Below are 27,308 nucleotides of genomic sequence, written 5' to 3'. Positions count from 1 at the left end.
GCTGTTGAGTTTGTTATCCTGGAAAATATAATTAGTCTAAAAAACCTGTAATTGCAAAATAAATGCAATACTGAATTTGTCCAGAATAACCAGAATACTGGGATATAACTTTTTGTACCTTTTCTTTTTTTTTTCCAGTATGGGGTACTGCATTCTTTTTGTCCACGGCCTAAGAAAGCTCTCTGCATGGTTAGATAAGTGGAGAATTACTCTTCTGACTCTCTTTGCTTTAGTACTGCTGCTGTTCTCTTGGAAGACCGTGAAACAGAATGAAATCTGGTTGTCAAGAGAATCCCTTTTCAGGTATGAGTGACCACAGGAAAACACTTGCATTTTCTCTGTTGTTTAAAATAAATTGTACTTGTTTGTTACATGGAATAAATAGTTTTCTTTAACAATAGGAGTAATCCTGCTATTAATGCATTGTTGTGATTAACATTATAAAATAACACCTACTTTCTGTTTTCTGAAGCAATTGTGCAAAAACTGGTATAGCACTTTATAAGCTTATGCACAGACTTTGATTCTGGCGATAGCATTTTTAAGACGCTCTGTTTTTAAATAACTTCAGCTCTGTCGATTCACCAATAATGTAACACTTTCCCCTTATTAAAGATTGGGTAGAATTTCATTGCAACCCTGCAGAACACCATAGTAACACCATTGAACATATTGAATTTTCTTTAGCGATATTCTTAATGACAAAAATGAAATACCATGAAGTGCCAAACTTAATGTACYATATTTCATTTTATTTGATTACTCTTTGCCAAACAGCTCTCTTTACAACCTCATTTGTATATTTTTGCATTGAAACAGATCGTTTCATTTTCTGTTTTGCTAGCAAATGTATTGCATTTGCCTCCAGCTGCTTTCAGCAGTTGTCTAATTGTGAGGTAATCGTAGAAATGCAGGTGATTTGCACACTGGTTGCTTAGCTTTATTTTCTAAGTTATTGGCCAGAGCAAAGTTTAATTTACTCGGCACTAAAGAGTATGAAATTACTTTTTATAGGCACCCTTCAGTCTTCAGGACACGCTATTGAAGTGGTTGGAGCTCTGGTAGTGGGATTTGTTTGAAAAACCTGGAATAAGGATTTTTTCAGTCTAACATGATTCATTGCCCATCCCCTTGAAGCACTGTTTGCTCTTTAAACAATGGCAACCATGGTGACTGCTCTTGGCTCATGCGGCGATCCATTTTAAGCACAGCTCCAATCCAAATTCTTCCTGGTTAGCGCTAGAAAGGAGCCATTCAGGAGAAAGCAGGATGGCCTTCCAACCTGGAAAACTCTTTTTGAAAGGGGGGTGGGAAGATGGCAATTCCATATGCCATGTTTCAGCACCACCTGATATTGTATTGCATGCAGCTCTGGTCACCTGTGTTTAAGAAAGATGAAGTTGAACTGAAGCAGATGAAAGGAGCGCTAGTGCTGCCACTGAGGAGCGCTCCTGTGGTGATATGGGGTACAGGAGGGCCTGTCACAGGACAAAGGTCACAGTTATGTCTCTGTAGCTGGATGCAAGCGGACTTGTGTCCATCCTGCCTCCACTCCAAGCTGGGTGGCCATCTGCAAAGCAGAAAAATGTAAGCCCAGGAGAGCAAAGCCTTCCTTCTCACAACTTGTGTCCCCCCACAGACAGCTGCAGCTCTCCCTGGCCCCACCTCTGCCCTGTTCCCGTGTGCAGGGAGAGCAGGGCATGGGAAGATGTGCAGGGGCTTGGCACCGCTGTGATCGGGGCCTTTTGGGGCAGAGGGATTTGCCCTGGGCTTTTTGAGAAGAATGTGAGAGCGTGGGTGAGCTCCTGCTGGGTCATCCAACGTCGTGGCCCGCCTCTGACAGTGATTGGCAGCAGATGCCAGGAGAAGTCATGCAAGAACAGGGCAAGTAACAGTGATGTGTCCCTCCCGTCCTTCCCCAGCTTGCAGTAATCTGCAGTTTAAACTGGAGTTATTTGCTTTCTTTTGCATTTAACAGCCACTGGTGGACTTTGCTTCCACTAACGTCTCTGATTACTTTTTTGAATCTATTTATAGTTTTGGCATCCTGTACTCTGGGTTCCATCGTTAAATTACACAGTGTGAAAAATAAGACTTTCCTTTGCATGTCACAAGCCTTCTGCCTCATCATCTTGTTTGGCATCCCCTGTTTCTGGGTTTTGTCATTCCCTTTGGTGTTTTGCATGACCAGTGAATAACCATTAGCTCGTCACTTTTCCTCTACCTGTCGGGCCTTTACGCCCCAGGTTCTCCTCTGTGCCCTCGCCCAGGCTGTCTCTTTTCCACACTGGAGTGTGCTAGATTTAAACTCTCCTCATATGGAAGCTGTTTTGCATTTGTGATCCTTCTTGTCACTCTTGTCTGTATGCTTTCAAATCTGCCCTTTTTGGAAAGGGGACCAGAATCACATATACCTTTCAAGAGATTTGTGCAGAACAGTAACATAGGACTGTTGTCTGTTTTGTTCTCTACTCTTTTCCTAGTAATTCCTAATCTCCCGCTTGCCTCTTCTGACCACTCCTGAGCACTGAACAATGTTTTCACAGAACTGTCCACAATAATTCCAATATGTTTATCTTGAGTGGAAATGTCTGATTTACAGACATCAATCTCTATGCAGATTTAGAGCGCGTATATGTACACTGATACTTGTGCATGTATCAGAATTGAATTTCATCTGCCATCTTGTCGGCCAGCCTTCAATACCATGGGATCCTTCTGCAACTCTTTGCACTTAGCTTTGGTTCCTGCAATGTGATTCATGCTGATGTCATCAGAAACCTGTTGTCTCTGATTTCCTTTAGATGAATATCCCAGGGCCCTGAGGATGTATAACTCTTCTTGGTGTTGATTTGTTTTAAAGCTTTCTTTACTGACACTTTAGTTTGAGACAGTGCTTCAGACTTGTCCCCGTAAGGAAAGGCTCCAGTGTGGGAACATCCTTCAGTTCTTCCGCAGTGAGCACCCCTCTGGTACAAATAATTCATTTAGCTTTTCTGCTGTGGCCTTTTATTCTTTAAGCACTTCTTTTAGACCTCCATCATCTATTGGCCTTAGGGGATCTTTGGCAGGTTTCCTGTCTCTGATATATTTTATTAGCTTTGATGTCTTCAGCAAGTTGTTCCTCAAATCTCTTTTGGTCTGCCTAATTATGGTTTATGTTTAACTTGCCAAAGTTTATATTCTTTTCTGTTTTCCTTCTTCAGCTGTGACTTTCACTTTTTAAACAGTCTTCTTCATTTCTCTTCACCTTCTTTACTGTGCTTTTTAAACATGTTGTCTTTCTTGTTGTCCTTCTAAAATCTTCCTTGGTGGGCAGTATACATCTAGTGTGAGTCTGTAATATGGTAGGGCTGTTCTTGTTGGTGATAGGAAAATGCAAAAGGAGAACGGTATAGCAAGAAGATAATGCCATTCTGGGAGTGAGAGATTTCCTCTCTGGGGCAGGAGTAGGAGGATCTACATAGGATGGTGTGGAGAGGAGGAAGGGGGGGAGAAGTGGATAGAGGCATATGAAACAGCAATAAATTAGAAGGGACAGGGCAGGAGGAGGAGATAAGGAACAGCAAAGAAATATGGGAGGAAATAATAAGGSAACCCAGAACAAATCTGTAGAAGGGGAAAGGAGACATAAATCAACTTACTTGGTAATCTCTGTGTGTTGACTTTTTAAAAAAAGCGCGTACTAGGAGAATCCTAGTTCTTCATTCTTCTTTCTGTCTCCAGTTGCTGTTTTAATTAATTACTGCTCTTTTCTCCCCCTCTCATTTTGTTTCCTTAACAACTACATTTCATTCCTGTATTAGCTTGGATGTATTTTTTCAGTGTAGATCTGTCTAGACTCCCTGGCCTTTGGCTGAGACCTGTTCTGTCATACAGATTTTCTCTGTACTGGTCCAGGAGGCGTTTGTATACTCAGCATGTTATCGGTTATCTGCTTTGCACTCCATTTGTCCTGGTCTTGAGGCTTACCCTGCTTTGGTGTTGTGCTGCCTGTGTCAGCAGTGTTGCCCGACTCACAGTCTCCAGCACAAAGGCCAAGTCTGAAGGATGCAGAAATCCCTCCAGGTCCTGGCTGAAGCAGCAGTGTCGTGGAGGATGATACTATCTGAGGAGATGATGTATGTACACATAGGTGCACAAGCATATATGTGAGGACTAAATGAAAAGCAAATGAACCATAAGTATAATAAATAAGTGGCCAAATATACAGAGAGATACAGATATATGAGGCATATTATTCCAATAGATCTCTAGAAGCCCCAAGTTGTTTGTATTGACAAGTGAGCAAGGAGGGCTTGCTGTTGAATATTTAAAGAACTATCCTGCAGACCAGATACGCAGGCCAGGAGGTCAGGCTCCAACTGCAGTCAGTGTTAAAGTCTCAAACCAGGGATAGGGAGGTGAGAGGGCTGTGGGCTAACCTCTGCATCCGATGTCCTGACCTTTCCAAGGTTTGTGAAGCTGCTACATTTTGTCCTGCTCCGGGAGGATATTTGTGTATTGCCCACATTTGTGACAGTGTCTGAAAGTGTAGCTGTAACCCGCAAAGGAACTGTATAAATGTGGTACTTTCTTAGCAGACTTCCTTCCCAAGCCAGGTCTGCTGACTTCAGTAATTTTCCAAAGAAAAAGAAAAAGAAAAATCCCCAAAGGTAGCACCTACTTTCCGTGTGCTCTTGTTAATTCTGAAAGCCAGCTCAGCTGAGAGGAGCACGTCTTATTACATTTTGTGCATCTTCTATAGAATAGTTTAATAAGTTCCAACACTGATATCTGGGAAAATCAATACAAGGGTATGAGGCCAAGGAAAACAGTTGTTTGTGTCATCGAGAGAATAATTTGCTGCAGAGAACCTTTATTGGTACTAATGATTTCCAAAGCAGAGGAGATCCCATCAGTTTCCCAGGGCTCATATTGAGGCAGGAGTGGCCTCATTTCCTTGTAAACTGAGCTTTTTTCATATGAAAATCACCGAAAAATCAATGAATCAATGAACTCCCTGCCCTACACCAAGTCACTTTGCACCGAGGAAAACAGCAGAGAGGATGGCAGGAGATTTTTCCCAACTGAAGTGGGATTTGAGTAATGATGACATTTGAGGTTGGAAGTGCCAATAATATTTTATTTCTCTGCATTATGACTAATAGGCTTTTGCTTTTCCATGGAGAGGAAGCGTTACGTAAAATGGCTTGCATATTGTTTACTTTTCATTTATGTCACTTACTGCTGTCATAGAAGTCTAAAGGGAAGGAAATCCTCCTGAGAAGTGACGTTCATTCTCAATGGACTTGTTTCTGGCTGGAATGAATTCGCGTCCACAGATTTGCAGAAGGGCACGTGTGTGCTGGGCTGGGGAGGAGGGAAACAGGAGAGTTTGGAAAAGCATGTTGAAAAAATAGATTGAGGTTTTGAGAGACTGGGAGCTTGCGGGAAGCAGAAATGGAAAGCCATTGTGTTCTGCATTGTTATTTATACTCCACCCTTTCCCACTTGGCTTTCATTATGGATGTTATTGCTTCCTCTGTCAATGAGCTAACAGTGTTCTCAGCTGGTCAAGAATCAATTAGCTGAAGTGTTTACCTAAACTCTCCTAAAAAAACCCACTCCACATCCAGTACTGTGTGCGCTACTACAGCTGATGGTGCAGATACTCCAAGCAGTTAACATCGGGCATTAATGTGTGCATTTGCAAAGTCAGACACAAATCCCCCACAAGAAGAATAAATAAGTCAGGGAGTGTGAGTGGTGTGGAGCAGAAGAGAGAGCATCCTAAAAGCCCCAAACTGAACCAATTTCTTTCTTTCCTATGTCACTCTCCACCACCACAGAAGCACGCAGAATGAAAGAAGAACCTTTATTAATGCAATTTTAATAAATGGGGCCAGCATGATTAATAATTGTCTATTTAAAGGGATACCATCCAAAATTAAAATATTTAAAAATATGCATCTTACTGTTAAAGCTGTGTCTCATTAGAATTGAAGTACTTGTGCATGTGTAGTGCTTCTCACCGTTAACTCGGTTTGCTCTGTTTCAGCAGGGGCTATAACAGAGCCAACAACTCATTGCACATAGCTCTGAGACAGCAGCAGCTCTGAGTCCCTGTCTGTGTCTTTGCCTATAACATGCTGATGTAATGAAAGCCTTTCTGTATGAGAATTAATATTCCAGTAATGCCCAGAGGTTGTAAGTGTGTGGTTAATAGCTCCCAAGGCCAGTGGAAATTAACACAGTCATAGCAGTCACACATTACTTGCTGCTGGTGCCGTATATCTTTGTGAAAACTAATATAGAAAATCATTCTCTTAAGAATAGCATCAATTAAGTGATTTAATTCAGCGATTAGTCACAAAATGTCTTGTTCCTGTAGTGCTCCCAGTTAGTAACTTAGAAATACCTGATGATTAGGAAGCCAAATGCAAGGTATATTCTTAATTTGCGTAGGCAAACGGTGGCTGTGTTGTGCTGAGCTCTGCGAGGTGGCCGTGGGCGAACCTTTGAAACCTCTTGGAAGTAGGCATTAGCAATGCTTGATACTGCTGGCTGCAGATAACCAGGCAGATGCCACAGTGCTGCTAAGGCTCTCCAACCCCCCTCTTTTCTTTACAAGGAAATCCCTGACAAAGGGTTTCAGCAGCTGTGGCTATGTTCTCCCTCATCAGCCCCTTTGCAGGCTGCACTGCTCCGTAGAGGCTGTGTGTGACCCTGTCTCTTCTTGATTAACTTCTTCATTACCCACTGAAGCTAAATAGCAGAGACAAACAAGGCAAGGCAAAAAGGCTTGAGAATTTCCTAGTGCCTGCAGTTCCTACCTGAGGTAGCAGGCTTGGAGATGGTGGGAGGAAAGAAGGCAGCAGCTAGCAGCAATCTGCCTGTGACCTGGGAACAAGACATGGTGCTTCCTCTGGTTTTACATGAACAGGTTCATCCAGCTGTATTTCCTATTACCTCAGAGAGCCCCTGTTTATATGCTGGAAAGTATTCCCCTGTTAAATGGAGTACCAACCTCTTGGGATTCTTGCAGGAGAAATGTTTCCATGGTGTATGTGCTCCTGTGATTTCTTTCTGTCTCTAGCCGCAGAACAGCATTTTCTCTAGTTATGCAACTATCATCTAGTGTGCCCTGCTTTCTGAGCTCTGGATTAAGTTAACAAGCATTTACTAGCTCTTCTTCTTCTTCTTCTTCTTTTTTTTTAAATTTATGCCCTCATTATTAATTCCAAATGTCCAGCTCAATCTACATGGCTAGAAAGGGAAAGCGGAGGGATGGGGCAGTTGTATAGCTGCATGGCCACAGTCATATGTTATAATGTGAGAGTGTATGACTTGTAAGCTAAGGGTAAACTAGGGCAAGAGACCCTAATGTCCCTCCTGGCTGTACTCTCTGCTCAGCACTATGCAGTGCAGAAGTGCTAGCTCAGTAGTCAGAGTATGCTGTGCATCCCCTCTAGTGGCTGACGCATATGGAAAAGATACCTTCTCTCCAGTACCTCCAGCTCATAGCTTTAACTCAAGATTTTCATGAGGAACTTCATGACACTCTAGTTTAAGCAGAGGTGGAGATGAAGGAGCCTGTTATGACTATATTTTAGAAAGTAGTACATACTTGCCCTCTAAGTATTAGGGTTTTTAGGGCCTTACAATTTAATAATCTAGACTTTGAACTATCCATGKTATCCGGTCACAGGAAGTGTTGCTGAGGTATCTGTGACGGTGATAGGGGAGGTGAATTGCTGCCACATATTTATGTCCCACTGGGGGCACATGGTTTGCCAGTGCACTGCACAGTTTGCAAGTGTGGGGCAAGCTTGGGTTTGTAATGCTAGTTCTGTTGGTGTGAGTGCACGGGAGGTAACAAGGCACTCAGAATATGGGCAAATTTTTCTTTTGAGAAAGCAACGATTAGAAGAAGAAAGACCTCGAGGAAGAGGGGGTAACCTGGCTGGCTAACACCTTCCTGCTTCTGTTCCCATTTGCAGCTCAGGAGTGAAGACTCTACCCCATAACGCCAAGGTGCACTACAACTATGCCAATTTTCTGAAAGACCAGGGACGTAACATTGAAGCTATCTACCACTACAAAACTGCTCTCAAGTAAGTTCTTTGAAGGCCTGGTTATGCTCTGACTGCACTTTCCAGCCTGTGGTTTATGCAGCCCTTCCTGGCATGGCAAACAGCGCATTGTGTGCTCCTCGCTCCCAGCTCCATGGGGGCTGCACAGGTTTTGGAGGCTGGGAAAGTTCTTTGGCTCAGGGTTTGTATGTCATTAAATGAGGTAGCTTGGCTTCCCTCCAACTCCGTGTGTGTGTGTGTGTGTGTGTGTGTTTGTGTGCACACTTGAATATATGAGATATAAACGTTACCGTAGCTATGCATTGAGCAATGAGGTGTCATTTATTCAGCTGAATGAATGCTGGTATGCAGGAAGCAGTTGTCATAAATGTGTTTTCAGGTTCCTGGGCCATTTATCTTAGTAAATTGTTAATGGCGCATGCCTGGAAAATGCCAACACTGTAACCATCTGAAGTAGAGTAATAATAATAGCACTTACTACTTGTATTGAGGCTGCTGTCCACAAAGCTTTGCATGAACGCTAAGTAATTGATCCTGAAAATGCTCCTGTGTGGTAGTTGAGTAAATACCATTACTGTAGTTCTGTAACGGAGGAGGCTGAAGCAGGAAGGTGAATTGCATTGCTCATGGCCACATGATAAATTTGGGGCAAAGACAGGGCCATGACATGCAGCATCTCCTGGCCCAAGAGTTGCGTATGACAGCATGCAGTCCTGTGATATCTGTAGGTAGGGACCAGGCTTTTGCCTGCAGTACTGAGAGGGCTATGGAGCTTTTCTGTTGTGCCAGATCTCCTGGGGCAGAGAAGAGGAGCAGGGGGTTGTGAACCTGCAAAATGCCTTCTGCACCGTAACTCAGAGGTGCACTCCCAGGTCTGCCAGTGGGGGAGGCAGCTCGTGGTGAGCAGCGCTCCCCAGCTCCCTGCTCCTGCGGATGCTGGTGGTGCCACTCAGCCAGAGCTGCAGGTGCTCTCCTCTGCCCACGCGGCACTTGGTACAGTGGCAGCAAGGAAGCAGCTGGCCACCACAGTTCCCCCAAAATCTCCTCCTTGCTGCATTATTTCTCCCTCTGGTCCTGTGGGGCTGGGAGAAGGGATTAGCCCTTCAGGTAGATGAGTGCAAGAAAAACAGAGCAGCAGTGCGGRGGAAGCGAGAGAAAGCAAGCATCAAGAGTACAGAAAATATCATCAGGAAAAAAAGGCGAATGTGGAAAGGACAGACAAAGTGAGGAGTGGCTCTGACAGCTAGGGCAGAGCTTGGCATGGAAGGACATGTAAAAAGGTGCAACAGACATCGGTTGGAAGTGTTTCTTCCTGGCATAGGAAGGAAACTCCAGAAATTAYATCTATGTTTTGTCCTCTGGCCAACTGACAGGGTTATACCCAGGGCTCTCCACGGGCTCCTTACTCACCCAGGTAAGCTGGGAGGAGAGAGTTCATGTCACTGAGGAGGGCCTGAAAATGGGTCAAAGTGTTTTTTAGCTTTTTGAGCTGCATCCTGTTCTGTGTTCTCTGCTGGGCATTTAGGAAATCATTTAGAAAAACTTCCATCCAATTTTTTAATGTTTCTAGGAATGGAAAATCCGGCACAACCATCAGTAAACTGTCCCAAAGGTTAATTACCCTGTCTGTTGAAAATGTTCTTTATTTTTAGTCTGATTTTGTTTAACATCAGCTTCCAGTCATTGGATTTGCTTATACCTTTAAATGCCACACTACTGAGCCCATTATCAAAARTCTGTTTTCCACACAGTGATCAGGTCTTCTCTTAACCTGCTGTTTGATGCAACAAACTGATGTGGTTGCTGGCTTTTTCAATGTTATGCAAGTTTTTGCAGTCCTCTAATCACTCCTGTAACTCTTCTCTGTAACTTCCCTCGTTTACCAGAAAAGACCACTGCAAGTTAAAAAGAAGAGGGACTAGCAAATTTTATCCGAGCCTTGCAGTGAACTTGTTAGTACAGAGTATTGTATCTGCTTTCTGCGCCTACTGATGCTGCCTCTGCCTGTGCAAATGGCATTTGCTGACAAAAGATTTTGCTCTTCTCTAACTCAGCATCACCCATTTATTATAATTGTAATGCTGTCTTCTGCTCTGCAGTATTTCATTTATGAATGAGTCTGTTTTGAGATCTGATTGCAAACATTTCTGAAACTTATTAAATAACACAGTTTGTGCTGATGATATTGTTTATAGAGCATCCAAAGTCARGTCAGGTCTTTGAGCCACACAGAACTGAACTCTTCTAGATGGTCCATGTTCCAGTGGCACTGGGCAGTTTTGCAGTTGCTTCAGTAATTTCAGGATTACTTGGCTCTTCTGAAAATCAAGCCACCTGTGCCCTCCTTGCACATTCCCTCTGACACCGTGGAGCGCTGGCAGAGCCTGCAGTGCAAACCAGGAGTCTCCAGCTAGCTCTGTGACTGGAAACCAGTATTACTTGGTCCCATCACCTCATCTGCAGTTATGCTTTCCCCATTTTTACCCTTTCTTTCCACCCTGGTCACAGGCTACTGGAGCCCATATAATAAGCAGTAAAACAATGTAAGTAAAAAGTGTAGCTTGGACTCATGTTAAAAAATACATTCCAGACGTTTCCCCCAGACGTTGCCCCTTCTGAAATGTCTGGGGTTTGTACATAGGCCTTGCAACATGCACTAGGTACCTATATGTGCTGGCTATGTTGAAGCAAAGGAGGTGATGGATGTGGGATAGGAAATATGGCGATGGATATAGTGCAAGACCTTTGGCTAATATCGCAGACAAGAACAAATTTTACATCCAAGCTATTCACAGAGAATCACAGATTCGAGCTTTTCAATTGCTGCTCTGATTGAAGACTAATTATGCTATGATTAGAAGGAAGGAAGTAGTGGCTGTAATATTCCAAAAAGATTTTGATGGTACAGGATATTTTTGGCCACTGGCCTGACCCGAAAATGCAAGAACGGCTGGGAAGCTGAAGGACCACTCAGTCCATGAATTTCCTCACTGGTGAGGAGGCAGATCACCAGCTCAGGTGCTAACGCAAGAAGTCTCCTTGACGTTGCCCCCAGGGAGCCATCGCCAGGCACAGGCTGCCTGGGTGAGTCTTGATAGATCAACACTCCCCAGATTACAGGAGATAGATACAAATTAATCAAGAGGTATAGCAATCCGGCGGCAGCACCATAAGAAGTATGGTACCGTATCTGCCTAGTGCGCATTACGGAGCAGTAGGGCAGATCTGTAAGGAAATAATAAAGCAAGGGAGTCAATAAAGCAGTGGACTGCTGCCACAGCCACCCGAGAGCTGCTGGGAGGTAGGAGAGGGAGAGCAGCATTGCCCAGTACCTGCTTGGTCTGAGGCACATGGTTGATGGCTCATTAATCATTTCAGCTTGCTTCTAAAGCTTGTGCCAAATTGTAATGTAGGTCTGCTTGATCTTTGATAAATGAGTTTAACTGTTTGCTAAACAAAAGTGATCTTGTCAGTACATACTTGGCTGTTTTAACTGCCTGCAATTACCATTCCACCAACATAATAATGCGTTTCTACTTGCTACTTTTCTGCCAAAAGTGTCAGTTGCCATGTAGCTATTTAGTTAAGCAACCTATTGCTCCTGTGAAGTAGGCAGGTAATATTATAGCTATAGTTGTGTGAAAAGACATCGAAGTGTGCATAGGTTACACAATGAAATAATAGCAATTGAGACTAAATCCCAGGAAACTTGATCCTCAGTGATTTAATCACTTGTTCCCATTCCTGCTTTTAAAGGCATTTTGCAGGCAAGATGGCTAATGTTGGTGTCTCTCCATTAACTTCACGGCAGATAAAATGGTGGAGGAGAAGAATATGTTTCTTCTGACAGTATAACTGCAGGGCATGTTTCCATGGGAAACTCGGCAATTGATCCCATCCACCACGGTTGATACGTTGTTGATGTTTGAGAATAATTGCAGGTGGCCCTTTGGAAAATTCATTACTCACCCCAGCAGACGGCCCAGTGATGCAACATCCTGACTTAGCCAGGTTTAGGTAATTAGAGTGTAATCTAATTATACTGTCTAAGAATGGGGGAAATGAAAAATGAAATGAAATGCAAAAATAGAGAACATCATCATTTGAGTTGGAAGGGGGGGGGAATGAATAGAAAAGAAAGTTCTGTATGTGTATATGTGGGAACAAGCCTCTCCTGTATGTCAGGTTCGTAAAAGAAAAATGGAATCACAGCCCTCTGGAGATGCAAAATGAGTTATCCATAAACCAGGTTTTATGTACAGCTGGCATTCTGGAATTGTACTGATGGGTTATAAACCTTTTAGCTTACTATCAGTAAAGAATAAAAACACACTGCTGGATTAGACTGCTTTGATGGTTTGTCTGACATATGGTAGGGACCCCAGAAAATATTTGTTTTGTTTTTTTTTCAAAAAATAAAGGCAACAAATACTCTGTCTGAGATAYGAGTTGACCATGACTATTCTGAAACCTAGCCTTAAAATTCTTGCTACTGCTCCTGCTGCAGATTTGCTACAATTGCTAGGAATTTCAGAGAGCCTCCTGTTGCTTGAGATCAAATACTGCTAGTCTTATCTGAAATAAAACTTATTTCACAACCCTCATGTTTGTGAGTGAGAATATGAGGTCATGCAACCTCACACAAATATGAATAATATCTATGATGTGCTAATGAAGACTTTGTTGGTGGTAGTGATAGCTACGAAGCTTTTGCTTTATTTCTCCCCTCCCCGCAACATGCCCCCTTAGCTTTCCTATGTTTGATTTTTCTGTTGAGCATTTTGCTGTTTTGTTACTCCTCAGGAATGCGTATGAGCTGACATGCAGAGAGAGAAAACAGGAGAGCTTTAAACACCATTTGACCAACATTAGTTAGCTCTTTAATAACACTTCCAACAATGAAGGGAAAAACTTTACCTTCCCTGCTACAACCAAACTCATTCAAATTTTAATTCCCCAAACACCTTCATCCTACTCTCTGTATTTCCATGGCCAGCACTGCAGAATGCAGTTCTTAGGCATGCGGTTTTTGTTGCCAGGGTCATGCTTCCCATGAATCTCAGATCAATGTGAGCAAACAGCAGGTGGGTCTGAAGGAAGCTTCTAGGTTTCTTGCTGGAATTGGATGAATAAATATAAATCTGTGCTATCTAAGCCACATTTCTGTGCCCGGCAAAAAGATCGACAGTTAAAATTTCATGTTTGCACTTTTGGACATAAAAACATATAGATTGGCCCTTAATTATAAAACATCAGTAGAATATAGTGTTTAAGCTAGTAGTGGAGGAGAAAGAGTTATCTGGGTGAAGGTGGATATTATGACCATCAAATGATCCAGAATGGTTTTGTCATAACTGAATTACTTCTTTATAACTGAATTTTGCTGCTGAATTTTTGCCGGTTAACAGCTCACAAAAATGAACTGGGATTGGGGGAGCTAAAAAAGCAAAGGTGCTGGAAAGAAAGAAAACAGCAAGTTAGGTCAGGAGAGAGAGAGTGCCTCAGGCTGGGGCTGGAGCTGCTCTCTGGGGTGCTGCCCTTTCCCAAGGGAAGYGTGGACAAGTGTGTGAACTGACTCTGACCATCAGTAGAGGATCTGATAGTATATAGTACTGCAGAAAGTATCTGCAATATATGTAGTACTGTGAGTTTATGTACATAAATGCATCATTGTGCGTTCATGTGGATGGTATATGCACATAACGCATTTGGGGTGTGTGTGTGTGTGTGTGTGTGTGTGTGTGTGTGTGTATATCTCCATGTTCACAGTCACATACCCCCTTTGGACTTTCCCTAACAAACTCTGCTGACCAAACAGAGCATGGAAGGGATCAGCTTGCCATTCAGCGGGTCCATGCAAAACCTCCATCCTCCCCTGTGGTATCTGAAGGCGAAGGAAGCCTCAGGGCTGCAAGTGGGAGCCCTTGGACTGGCTTTCCTTGTGGCTCAGGGAGCTGCCCTGAACATCTGCCTCCAGAGAGAGGAGAGAGTGGGCCAGCAAGCAGACCAGCCAACATGAAATATGTGTGCAGTGGCATGTGGAGTCTGGCTCTTGCAGAACATGCAAATAATACAGCTTCAAGCATTGCTGACAGCATGAAAACTGGAAATATTGGCTTGTGGCATCAAAAAGTGTTATGAGATCATGTGAATGTATACTTGGTGCTCAAACGCAGGCTGGATGAGGGAGGAAGGAGGAGCAAGTACTGTGGGTGCCATATCCATATCCCTCACTGAGAAAAAATTGGTTCATAACATCACTGGAATGGGTAGAAAAGTAGCACACTAGGCAGCTCTTTCTCCCCACTGCACTTAGAAATATAACCCTAATGCCTATAAGGGAGGCTCAGGTTTCTCACTAAGCTTTCCCACACACCTACCCACTGGGTTTTTATATATCTTAAATCAACAGTGTCTGGGGTTGTTTAAATTTGGTTAAATTGCACTCTCCATGCAGTAAAAAAAATTGTGTTCATATAGGCCTTTGTGTGTGTGTGTGTATGTGTGTCTGTGTGTGCCTTGAAAATGCCTCTCAGCATGGACTGCAGGTGGCCTTGGATACCATCTGTGATTTATTTCTGGAAAGAATTAAAATACCGGCACCATTTGTTAGCCTGTTTTTACAGTGAGTCAAAAATGTGCACTGCTGCTTTGCTGCAATTGCCAGGGCTGCATTTGCTCCCAAAGCCTTGAGTGCCCTTATGACACTTAGGTCACTTAGGTCAGGCTCTTGGAGCAATCCCTCCGGTTAAGCATTTGATGAAACATCTTCAGAGAGACTAACATAACACCCTGTGTTAGTGGATGTTACAAACTCGAGGGAGATTGTATCCAAGCTGTCGGAAACATCTTCCTGCTGTGTTCTTCTAAACCACGCTTTGACAACAGGCTTTTGGAGTCTTGGCTCTCTCATGTATGTATGTGGTGGCCGTCCTGAAGCTAGATAAAAGTGTTGAGTGATTTATTAATAATTGATGTTTGAAAAGGGTGCCTGATAACTTGAATCAGAGACTTAATGGACTCTACAACACAGTGCGTGAGATGATGGCCAAATTACTTCAGCCAGTGTAATTTATTTTTGAACCTGTTCTCTGCAAAGCACAAATCCCTGCCTGCTTGGGGGTGTACTCCACCCTTGCTCAGTTGTTCTGCTTTGTTTTGATCAAATACCAGTCAAGGTCCAAACTTTTATTTACTTAAAACCAAACTGGTGTAAGTGGAACCATGAGCCCTGGTGCAAAAGCAGGACGTATGCAGTGTAACAGCATTGACAACAATAGAAACTGCATATTCCTGCTGGGATGGACTGGTGTATAGCTCTTCCCTGGACATTGGTATTCACAGACAGGATCTCTTCCTACACTGAGGCTTCTACCTTGGGTGCAGATCTTTCTACACTATCCTTCAGGGCCTTGCTAAGATTTCAAATGCATCTTCCTAGAGAGGATCCCCATCAGCTACAAGAATGACTGCTCATTAACGTTCCTGAGACACTGTGTCATTGCTATGAATGTGTCTGCAGTGAATTAAATATACTTACTTATTGGGGATTGATGCTAAAAAATCTGGGGAATGGAAGATGCTTCCCTAATGAAGCCACAAAGCTCCTGTCCTATTCAGATGAGAGATCTATCTTGATTTCATGTGGCCTATGTAGATAGAAACTTCAGGGGTGTATTTTGCCAATGTTCAAGCCTACTTTTCACTTTGGGCTAGCATGAGCACCAAATCCAAGGCTCAGTCACCCTTTGTTCCCAGCAGCCCTGTCTTTTCCCCCAGTCTCCTGTCCTTTGTCTAAATGAAATCTTTGGGTGACCATTCTTTTTTGAGGAATGACCAGGTAGCACTGATTATTGTTGTACCTAATCATCAGAGATTTGCCTTCTCCTATCCTTACCAAGGGGTGGCATAAAAATTGATTTCCAGTGAACATCTCTCATATGAGAGGGTAACCTTGTGGCAGGAGAAGTTGAGGTGCTCTGCTTATCTCCAGACGTTTGAATGGCCCCTTGGAGCAATTTGGGCAGTGCTGGAATGGGGCTGCTCTGATTTATCCTGGAAACTGAGACAACCTTCAGACTGCTCAGAGACGGCTGTGACCAAAGCACTACAGGGCTGGACTACAGCATCCTCCTGTACCTGTGATCTCTGGGAGAGGACAGGCATGATTTTGTCCCATCTACTTAGACAAGATATATATGTCATTAGGTAGTCCCCTCATGTTTGGCTGAAGAACTTGGCTGATAGACTCCTGCTTGCTGCTATATTCCTGTAGTTTCTCTGGACTCCACGGAGATGTCTGCGCTGTTCTCTGTCTCTGTCAGTCAGGCGTATTGTGCCTTAATAGTCCTTTGTTGGACTTGAGTGATTTCTGAGATTTTCAGGGTTTACATGGATCCTGCATAAATTCTTTATGTGAGAGTGTAAGTAGGCAACCCAGCTCCGATAACCCCATGTTGCCTCGACATTGCAGGAAATATGAGAGTTTAGCAGGAGGGGGTTTATTTTTTTACATAAGTTTAGCTTTAACGTTGTTGGACATGAAATCCTTTTTTTCTCCTCAGCTCTAAATCTGCAGCTTTTCTCCCTGCCCAAGTTTGAAGATTTAATGAAAATTCATAAATTGTAATATTGTTTAATGTGCTACAGGCTTGTTTTTGTAATGTAATGCTTCTGGATATGCTTTTTTTACGGATGCCAGGCTTAAGGAATTCATGTGGCTTTTGTCAATTTACAGATTAAATATATGCAGCTTCTCTTTTCTTCACATTTCTGTCCTGTAGATGTTTCCCTTGGTACTAGGGTATAGCATGACCACTGTGCCCTGTGCTGTGCTCGTTGGAGCTGGTATGAGCAGCCTTGAAGGCTGACCCTGGTAAAAAGGATTTGCTGACGGGTGGGAGCCAGCGGGCCGAGTCGGCTGATATTCCTGCTGCTCTGAGCTGCCGGAGAGGGAGAGAAGCAGCCTAGCCAGGATGTTTCTTCCTTCCAGCAATCCCTGGCAGCGATTCAGCACTTGCTGTTTATACTGAATCGGTCTCTGGAGGTCCCAGCGAGATGGAGATCCTGTTTTACTGGCCACTGAAAGTAGATGGGGATTGTCCTCACCCCAAAGGGCTTGTGCAGAGAGGCAAGAGCAAGGGAAAGGGAAGTGTTGTTGCTGCTTTACCGATGGGGCATGGAGACCATGCGGGACGGCTTGTCCCAGGTGCCGTGGGCAGCCGTGGCAGAGATGAGCGCTGTGTCCCAGCATCCGTGTCGGTGCTGGCCAGGTGCTCGACCAAGGGCCAGCTGGGACGCCCTGGGGTGGTGTCCAAAATAGCTGCAGGTGTGGGCGATTGGGCACCCTGCTGGCACCTGCAACTCTAGTGAGGGTCCCAAAGGGCRACCCGCGGCCCCGGGAGGGAGCTCTAAGTGCTCTGGGGAGCAAATATTAGAGCAGCCAGCACCAGGCTGGGGCAGGGTCACTCCCCGCCTTGTTCCTAGCGCTGTGAACCAGCCCATCTCACAGCCGAAAACAGGGCAGTGAATGTGCTGTACTGCTGACCTTGGGGCCGGGCTACATACAGCCAGGGGGCCAGCTGCTTTGTCGTGCTTTCTCTGACGATTACGCTGAGGGTTTTCAAAGGAGCCTCAAAGCCTTAGATCTCTCACTTGCCTGACTTTCAGCAGGATTTCCAGGTTTTTAAAGAAATCCCAGCCTGCCACAAATCTTCAGCCAAGCTGAAGGGTGTTAACTTTAGGGAAATACTGATGCACCTTATAAAAGTCTTCGAGAGAAACGAACTGCTGCTTGATACTGCAGGATTGTCTCTCCCTTTAGAGCAAGAATTCAAATGCTGTAAATGGGAGGTCTTTTTGAGAAAGGATCTGGCTCCGTGACCTGCAAGTCTCCACAGCATGTAGAGCAGTGTTTAGCAGAAGGTGCTGTGCTATCGTGAGGTTGTAGTGTGAGTCCTTGCCAGCGCAGGAGCGTTCCCTGGGGGATGACRGCTCTTAGAAATGCATCAAGTCAAGTTTTAAATCAACCTCACATAGAGCTTTATTGAGAGCGTACRTAAACATGTGAAAATGAATGTGATGTAATAATAAAATGGGAGAATTGGCTTGAAATGGAGTAAATATAAAGGGGGTAGTATAAAAATTTGGCACAGATGAAACATTATTCATGTAGCATTCTTACTTTTGTTGGCAAGATGATGCTAATAAAATATTACAGCATGTGTTGGCATGGGGCAAAATGTGTCTTAAAAACAAATTGCCATCCTGCCAGCAAGTAATTGGGCTTGTGTGATTAAGGCCTGATTCTGCACACTTAATCTGGCTGAAGTCAGTGTTTGCCTTCCACTCTTGTGGACACTGGGCGTTGCAATGGGATCACACAAGCGCTGGAAGAATTGAGAGCTGTTGCAGGGAGGTGACCTACAGGCCGAGGGAACGGTGAGACAAGGTCTGTCACGGGGCTCTTCAGACGCTGTTCTCCTTTTACCAGAGAAGAGATAACACAACCTGTTTTCTCACAGAAGCCCAGAGGTGATAATTAATCACAGCTGCCTCAAAGGGGAAAAGTTCCTTGTGAGTGCTAAGTTTAAATGCATTCCTTAATCAAAAATGCATTAAGGAAAAAAAAAAGAAAGGCATGCTAGATCTCCGCACTTGAGTTAGTTGCTGATTTTTCCCTATAGCAAGAATGGGTTTGCCTGGAGTCTCTTGGGATATTGTGCGAGATGATGCAGGCAGCTCTCACCTTCCCGCTGGTGCCATGGCGTGGCCATTAGGTTAACCATGTCCAGAGCTGCTTTACTTTCATGTCCCACATCCGAGGGAGGGCTCTGGCCTTCTTTGCAAAAACCTCTTTTGTTGTGTGGCTGAAGGAGGCCGCGAGCATCCCTGAAACGTGGCGCTCCAGCTGCTTTCTGTGCTGCTCGCCGCCGATTCCCCAAATAATTGCACATTAGCCTGCCCTGATCCCCTCTAGCTCGCTGCCCTGGCACAACGATGGCTGTGCAGAACCCACCTGACGCTCTCTCAAAGAGCGAGAGGAGATCTGTCATGCTAATAACTTTTGCCCCCTTAATACCTCTGGCACCAGATCAAGAGCTGCTTTTAAAGGCAGTACTGTGAACTGAGCTTGCCAATTGTTTCCCCATATCTGAATTAAAAGAATTAAAATGCTTGGTGTATTATAAGTTGTATCCATGACAACAAATTCCCTCCCTTTCTCTTTTTTCTGGATTTGTCTCATAGTACATTGCCAACAAACAAAACCTTTCATTTTTTTTAACTATTGTTTCAGGTAATAACAGCATTAAGCTAAAAAAGCAAAGAAAATAGTCATCAGCATTTTGGTGACTACATGTTTTATGCCTCGTGTCTTATGAAACTGGAAATCTCTCGACTGTGCAAGTCAATAAGGCTCTTGTTCAATGGTATTAGAGGGAATTTTGCTAGCCTAAAAGAAGTGGGGATAATTACTGACAGGGGTTTTGTGCAGTGTATACCTGTAATAGTTAAAGGGAAAGCTGCTGAAATTTATTCTGACAATTGCAGCAACAACACTGAAGGAATCGTTTGAATTATTCATTCTGCAGCAAGGAAACATCCCACTTGTCTTCTCCTTAGAAATGAAAGCCCAGCCTGATTTAAAATAAACTTTTAAGGGTTGGTTTCTTTTTTCTTTCTTAAGGTAATTGTGCTGTTTCAGGACTTTTCTTATAATCACCTGTGAAAACAGATTCTTAAGGAAAGTTCTTCTGATTTCTAAAAGAAGGGAGAAATATATTTTTACATATACTGCTTCTTGTAGAAGTTTAATGAAATTCAGCTTTCTTTCATAAATAATGCAGCACTTGCATTTGATTAGGTGAAGCCTAGAGGAATTTCTACCTAATCAGATACATAGCAAGAAGGATATTGCCTGCAGACTGTTACCATTATCAATGGTGGTGGCAGGGAAAATGCAGCTCTGTGTGTGTCCACATAGAAAGCTCTGCTTCTTAAGAGAAGTTATAAAACAATGTATACCTTTTAACAACAGTTTTTTTGCATCTCAGAATGTCTCAGCTATTTGTAAAACAAGGTCTGGGTTCTGAATATTATTATTATTGTGGCAGGAAGAGACTCTAGGTTAGCCAGAGACATCATTGTCCTGGTAGTCTGTTTCTGACTTTTGCAAGAAATAAATACAGATGGGAAGAGACAGTCTTTGCATCAGAGAGCTTACAGTCAAGATAAGCAAGGTAGGCAATGGGGAACCATTGGGTCCGATTCCAAGAGTCTTGAAAAACAACAGAAAACCGCCAATAAGAATAAAAGGAAAAAACATACACATGCCTCCATTCATTAGGATAATACATCACATACAGCAAAAAGGATAAAAAACAATTTACAAATAGTATATCTGCAAATTTTGCAGAAACACTTTGAGAGTTCTTTAGTAAATGTTGCTTTAATTAGTCACCTGTGGTCAAGTTTTATGATGTTCTGTAAATCTGGCCATGAGACTTTGTTCTACTCCATTTTTATGCCCAGGAAGCTGCTAATAACAGCAGTGAGTGTGCATGAAGAGAAGGTAGATGGAGTAAGGCCATTATTCCTTTAGTCAACATCCATATTAAGCAATAAAAGGGGCCGGGCCCCATTCTCTGGCCCTGAGGCCAACTGGCATGAGCTGGCCTGCAGCCATTCAGGGAGCACCTCTCCCCTCCGAGAGTGGGTGGCAGAGCCCTTCCTCTACTGCCATAGGAAAGTAGTATTCCAAATAAAAACATAAAGAACTGAAGCCCAACTCAAAAGCCCAATGCCACTGTCTTATCTCTGCATTCAGGTTTTTCCTCTTAACATGTGTTTGGATATGTAAAATTGCAAATGTTGTAAGTTCTTCAGGCTAGATGCTAAGCTGGTTTAAGCTGACAATTTGTGCTAGCTGAGGTTCTGGTTTCTTACTTACATTTCTTGGAAAGGGCAATGAGATGTAATAAGTGAATCTAAAACACAAGGAAGAGAGCCCAGCATACATGGGAGATGTGTTTGCATCCTGTGATTTGCTGTCGAAAGGTTTTAGCACTGAGCTCAGAACTGTGCAGTTTAAAGGTGAAATCAGTTCTCTCTTTTTGTCTTAACTGAGTTTTCATTCCTCTCCAAATCAGTTCAAGCAAATCTCCTGGGCCTAAAATGTCATGGGAACACTAGAAGCCAAGAGGAGAATTAATTTCTGAAAGTTTGAGAGCAAAAACATCAGGTTTAGGGCTGTAAAATGTTAATCTGTTTCTGACTTTCCCAGGAATTGTCTGAAATACTTGCCCACTTGTAACTCAAGCAACTTCATGCCAGATATTAGAACTTTTTGTTATATGTGAGTACTGACAAAAGTAATGCATGGCTTCTATCATAGCCAAAAGAAAAAAAAAAGGCTCAGAAATATAATTTCCAAACCTTTTAAATTAAAAACAATGTCAGAATTCCCATGGATGAAATAGAAAAAAGGTTGAGCCCTCAGTTATTTGCCCTAAGATAGATAGGACCTTCTTCATTCAAGATCCTGGCCAAGGTATCACATACTGATACATCCCACCCAGCGAAGCCCAAGCAAGCTTGGTCCTTTCCCTTGCTCCCTGCTGTTCCTGTGGGAAGGGTTTGCCACAGGCTGCGCCAGCTCGTCAGGCTCGCTGAGTAGCTTCAGGGACGGAAAGTGATACTATTTCAGTGCTAATACCACTTCAGTGAGCAGCAAATGCAGGTACTGTGGGTGAACAGTTGTGCCACTGGACAATGCAAATACCTAAGACACCAGCTTATACAGTAAACTGCCCCTGAGCGCTTGCAGCAGAAGAGGTTACCTCTGGGAGATGGGATGTTATCTCTGCATAAGGGATGTTGACACTGTAGTGGTCATTTTTTATTATTATTAGTTATTATGTGTACTGGTTATTACATTTATCCTTTGTTAAAGTAGGCTAAATTTTAAAAAACATATGTTGCTGTATCTTTGAACATCCTCTTCTCAACTATGTGGCTTTGCAATGCTTGTCTATTAGGCTTGGTGTTGGGCAGAAAAAGAATTTTGGGATTCCTTTCTTCTGTAGTTGTAGAAAAGATCCCAAGTTCGTTATCAGACCATGTCCCCTTCTCCTAGGGAACATGCACATTCCCGGCTTCGTCCCCAAATCAGACCCCTGCCCACCACTTACGTGCTGTGGAACCAGAATGTGACTGATGCAAATGTTGCAGCAGTGTATAAAATGCTGAATTATTCATGGTACTTAAGTACAGAAAATCCCAGGGCGGAAMTGACATAATGAAAAACTCCAGGTAAAAAAACCCATAGGAAGACTTAGATTAAGAGCAGTCTCAAACTTGAGAGTCAGACTGCATTGTAGAGCCTTAATCTCTTCTTCCTTTAAATGCCTCTCCTCATGCTGTACCCTGGGCTATCATAGCCAGCTACTTTTAACATCATTATCCATATCAATTTCCCATGAATTACAAAGCTATTATTGATATTTTACAAATAGGGACCTAAAGCACAGAAATGTCAAATGATTTGTCATGGTCCAAAGTAGAAAATCTGCAGGGGCAGCGGGATTTGAGACTAGACCTTCTCAAACTAAAGCCTTGACCATCTTAAAAAGCTTCCTCCCTATCATGAATAAAATGATCACCTGGAGGGCTTCAGAGGGCAAGCTGCTGTGCACTGTTTCATAACAGAGCATCAGTGGGGGCTTCTGCATATCTTCTTACACAGCTCTTCTCCCAAATTGACTGGGATTTCTGTGGGCTACTATAATGTATTTATTTCATTGTCGTCATAATGAGCTTCAGTTTTCATCCTTTTATGACACAAAGGGTCGTAGACGCTAAATCTCACCCTYGATCACTTTCACCTCTAGCGTTTTCTGGTGAAAAACCTAGGGAAGGGTGTCCTTGTGTCCTTCCCTTTATTGAGTGCAGAACTGCAGTGGTAGCAGCACTAGCAACCTGAGCTTTATTTGTCAGTTTGTGAGTGTCCGTGATTTGATATTTCCATTTTTCCAGGCTGTACCCTCGTCATGCAAGTGCTCTCAACAACTTGGGGACATTGACCAAAGATGTGGTGGATGCAAAGGACTATTACAGACGGGCCCTTCAGTTAAATCCTCAGCACAATCGCGCGCTATTCAATCTCGGCAACCTGCTCAAGTAAGTTGAAAGCAGAACTGACTTCAAGGAAATTCATGTTTTTTCTATGCGGATCACCAACATAGTTTTTTTTACCAGCTGATGAGGGAATGACATTATTTCTTATTGGCAACCAAGACTGCCAGCACAGAAACAAGGCTTAGTTTGGACACCCATCATCTGTCTGCCAGGCCAGTTTGGGTGCTGTTAGCCATCGTGCTTCAGCTTAAGGGAATTCATCTACTCCAAACTAGGCATCAAAAACTCAGATATCTAAAACAAAACTGGCCACTTGAGATTCCCACCTCAATGGTAAGCCTTTCCAGTGGAGCAAATCACATCATTCAAAGACAGCCATCTGTTGCAGACCTAATGAACAATGAACTTCTCTCTTGATGTTCCTATTTCTCTTCATTAGCTGAAAATGGAAGGTTGGATGTGTAGTTTAGGCGTAAACACCTAACTCTGAGCTGCTCAGAGCAGGAGATGGTTCATCCCTATGGGAGGGGGGATGGTCTGAACTTGAGGGGAAAGTTGGCTTACATCCCTGCATTGGTACTCTGCTGAGTTAGAACATGAATTAATCAGCTCGTAATTTGACTCATCGTTATTTAGATTGCCAGTGAGTAACAAGGAGAATATTAGACAATCATAATCATGCAAATTAATTTGAATAACTATTTCTGAAGTCAGATCTATGTGAGAATCTTTGCCAGTGTGATCTAAGAGCTGCTAGAGGTGCAATTTGAAAAAAAAAGCGCAAATATTTCTATTCCTGCACTACTATTTTGCACTAGCAACCCCCCCCCATTTTTGTCAAGATAGCTTATTTTGCTAGCAGACTGTATAAACTGCAGCAGTAAAAGTGTACATTTTTGCTGGTATAAACTGCACCTATTTTGTAGGGGGATGTTGCTGGTAATAGCTCTCTGGTAAATCTTGTAGAGCAGATCTGGCTTTAGTGTTGGGCTGGTTATAAAATGACACTGTCTCATCAAAACATGCTTGATCTCTCTAGTTCTAAAAAGTCGCTTTCATTGTGAGTTTATATGAAGGACATTAAGTAGTTTGCTGAAGTTCTACCTAGCCTGTTGGGTAATGCAGAAGTTATCAGGATAACATTCCAAGAAACTGTGATTGTTTTGGGTTAGAATATGGCAGATGAGTAACTCTTAAATAAAAAGTAGGCTAGTGCTTTACTGGAAATACTCACAAAAAAGGAAAATGGTAAAGACAGACATATTACAAGAGGAATGGAAGGTATTTGTATTATTCATCAGGTTTGGTTGACTGAAATTAATCTTAGATGGCAGAGCTGTTTAAAAATATATATTGTCCTTTTAATCCATCACATATGCCTTAGTTATTATTCTCTGTGATTCTTTTTTTTAAATATAACATGTTAATACAAAAGGACACAAACCAGAAGTAGCATCAGGACATCCTATGTCAATAACACTTAAATCTGGCCTGTTGGTGGGCTTTTGCAACCCAGCAGATGGGCAGATTTGTTGCACCTGCAAAGCACACAGGAAGCATCTGGAAAATCCTCGTAGAACTGCTGTTTATTTTGTGTGCAAAATGTCATGTTTTTCCTAATGTGATATTTAAGATACTGTGTGTCCCATCAGGTTGTACTCACTCTTCATCTTTCTGTAATACCATGTAGTGCTATACATTAAAGGTGTGTGATACTCACTTCTGCTGAGCTCTTTAAAAGAATGCACTCAGGTTTCACCCCCACCTTTTCCCACACCCACTCACTCCTATTTTTTGAAACTTTTTTAGGCTTCAAAAGCAACCTATTGCATCTGGACACACTAATAGTATTAATTATAATGGAAACCAGGTGTCTTCATCTCCATATACAGCTTTAAAAAAAAGTTCAAAACTGCATAGAATTCATGGTGGAGGGATTAACACACACGTACACCAGATGCTGTGCAGTCACATCCTTCGTGAATGTCTCCCCTCGAACCTGAGCCATTCTCTCAAACCTGTTTTCCTGCACATTTCCTGGATCATCAGTCAAATTCACAGAGATCATCAGCCATGCTAGAGCTTAAGGTGACTCATGAGATGACCAAATGGAAACTAGGCAGATTCCAGACTCACCCTTTCTCTGACTTTGTGTCTATTTTCTACCTAGCTCTCTGAATTATCTTTTTATTCAACCTAATATGGAGCATGCACTGAGAAACTGTGACCTACTGGAAAGAGAGACCTGTTCGGTGCTGTGTATATAGGACAACTAGTATTCTGCAGACCCTAAATGCATATAAGTTAAGAAAGAAATGAAAATATGCAGAATATTACAAGCAGATATTACTTTCTGGCTGTGTTATGAGACATTATGAAGGGTGTTTCGATTTTTAAAATTATGGCCAAGAGGGGATAAAAGGTCAAGACCTAAAAACATTTTCTGTCCTCTTTACAGAGGTTTCAGTGACTACACATGGTATAGATCGGGAGAGCCAGATCTGCAATACTTAAAGCATGTGCAGTAACAACATTACTTATATGAGGACATGTAATGAAACCGTCTGGCATGGGGAATTCAGAGGCTTATTCTGCAGAGTTCCTTATACCCACTGCAGCTTCTAGTGTGGAAATTTGATTGCAAATATTAAATTTCACTACCTATGAGGTTTGAGAAAGGGGAACTCCTGGATTTTGGAAGGATGGGTTTGCTGTTCCCGTGTGGGAATCTGCCTCTCATTATTCCCTGGAAATAGGCTGTCTGTTCAAGCAACTGTTCCTTGTGATTTAAGCTTGCATAAAAATTTGTTTTGGAGAGCACAGGGTGGAATATTTAGGGTTTTTTTTCTGTGAAAGACCTGGATGAAAAAATGTTTCCATTTTCTGTTTCACATAATGAAGACAGCTAGGTGCCAGAAGATGAATGTTCTCAGGAAGCACTGCATGATAATGGTTGAATAAGCCCCTGATTTTGTTTACATATTGTAAAATAAAGTTGTATGTCATCAYTTTCTTGCCCTGTATAAATATTGGACAGTGGCTAATTAAACAATGCAGGCAGAGCCAAAGACCCAAAAGAATGGTCTATCTAAAAATGAAGAATCACCTTCTCCCCTTTTTTAGTCTATGATCAGTGTTACAAAGCAGCCTGTTGCTGCTTTCTTTTGTTTTGTTTAAGTTTCACCTTATATAAATATTTAACTCCTATATATAGATTCAGTTTTGCTGAGGTACAACTTGAAAAACTGAGATAAATATGGATCATTCAGAATACCTCACATAAATTTATAGCCTGTGGGATATTCTGTAAAGAGACAGTAAATAAAATATTATGAACATTTGAAGTAAATATTTAGGATCTCAGCTTGCTATTGCAGGAAGAATGGGAGGGAACTTATTCTTTGCCRTATTGTATCTATCCATATGTAAAGCACTTTAATATTCAGTATGGCAGTTCTTATGAAGAAAAGCCTCATAACTCTTACATGCTTTGAGCATGTTAAGACTGTGTTTTCAAGGGGAAAAGGAAATGCCTAGAAATAATATTCACTGAAATCTTGKGTTTATTCAAAACACTTATTCTCTACTGAATGTAGAGTGACACACAAGATGTCCTGTGCATTTGTTAGTGTGATTTAATCTAAGTTTAGCAAACTCATCTATTCATAGGAAGGACTGCCTTGCCCTCTGTAATACAGGCTTTGGGATGTATGTGTATGTGAATATCCTGACACAGGCTTGTGTAATTGTCTGAAGGGGCTGGAAAATGTCAGATAGATATTAAACGCATTGAAATTTAAGATCTTTCAGAAAGTGAAACATTTCTCCATTCCATTTAGACAAGCAAACTGAGTGATACTCTTCATGCCTCTCGTCATGTCACCGAGAAGAGTGTGGCGCTGGCTTCTCTGTGTCCTCTGATCAGCTAGTTGCAGACAGCAATAAGGCCACTCCTGAACCTTCTCTTGTTCTGGCCCAACAGAGCAGCTCGCTCAGCCTCTCCTTGTGTGCCATGTGCTCCAGCCCTGACTATCTTGGTGGCCCTCCATTGGGCTTCCGTCAGTATGTCCATGTCTTTCCTATAATGGGGAGCCCAAT

At 42.7% G+C, this 27,308-nt stretch overlaps 1 protein-coding gene across 1 annotated transcript in view; it reads left to right on the top strand.

The window, feature by feature from the left end:
* The window catches only part of TMTC1 (transmembrane and tetratricopeptide repeat containing 1), a 147,490-nt gene that overhangs the window by 103,766 nt on the left and 16,416 nt on the right, over window positions 1-27,308 (top strand). Inside the window, exons 9-11 of the mRNA XM_026070391.1 lie at window positions 139-303; window positions 7,983-8,096; window positions 23,109-23,252. Of these exons, the coding sequence (XP_025926176.1) occupies window positions 139-303; window positions 7,983-8,096; window positions 23,109-23,252 (423 nt within the window). The remainder of the gene's footprint in view (window positions 1-138; window positions 304-7,982; window positions 8,097-23,108; window positions 23,253-27,308) is intronic.

This window comes from Apteryx rowi, unplaced genomic scaffold (assembly GCF_003343035.1).
Source record: "Apteryx rowi isolate R43461 unplaced genomic scaffold, aptRow1 scaffold_31, whole genome shotgun sequence".
NCBI lineage: Eukaryota > Metazoa > Chordata > Aves > Apterygiformes > Apterygidae > Apteryx > Apteryx rowi.
Note: the sequence above shows the minus strand (reverse complement) of the source record. Positions and strands in the feature narration are given on the sequence as shown.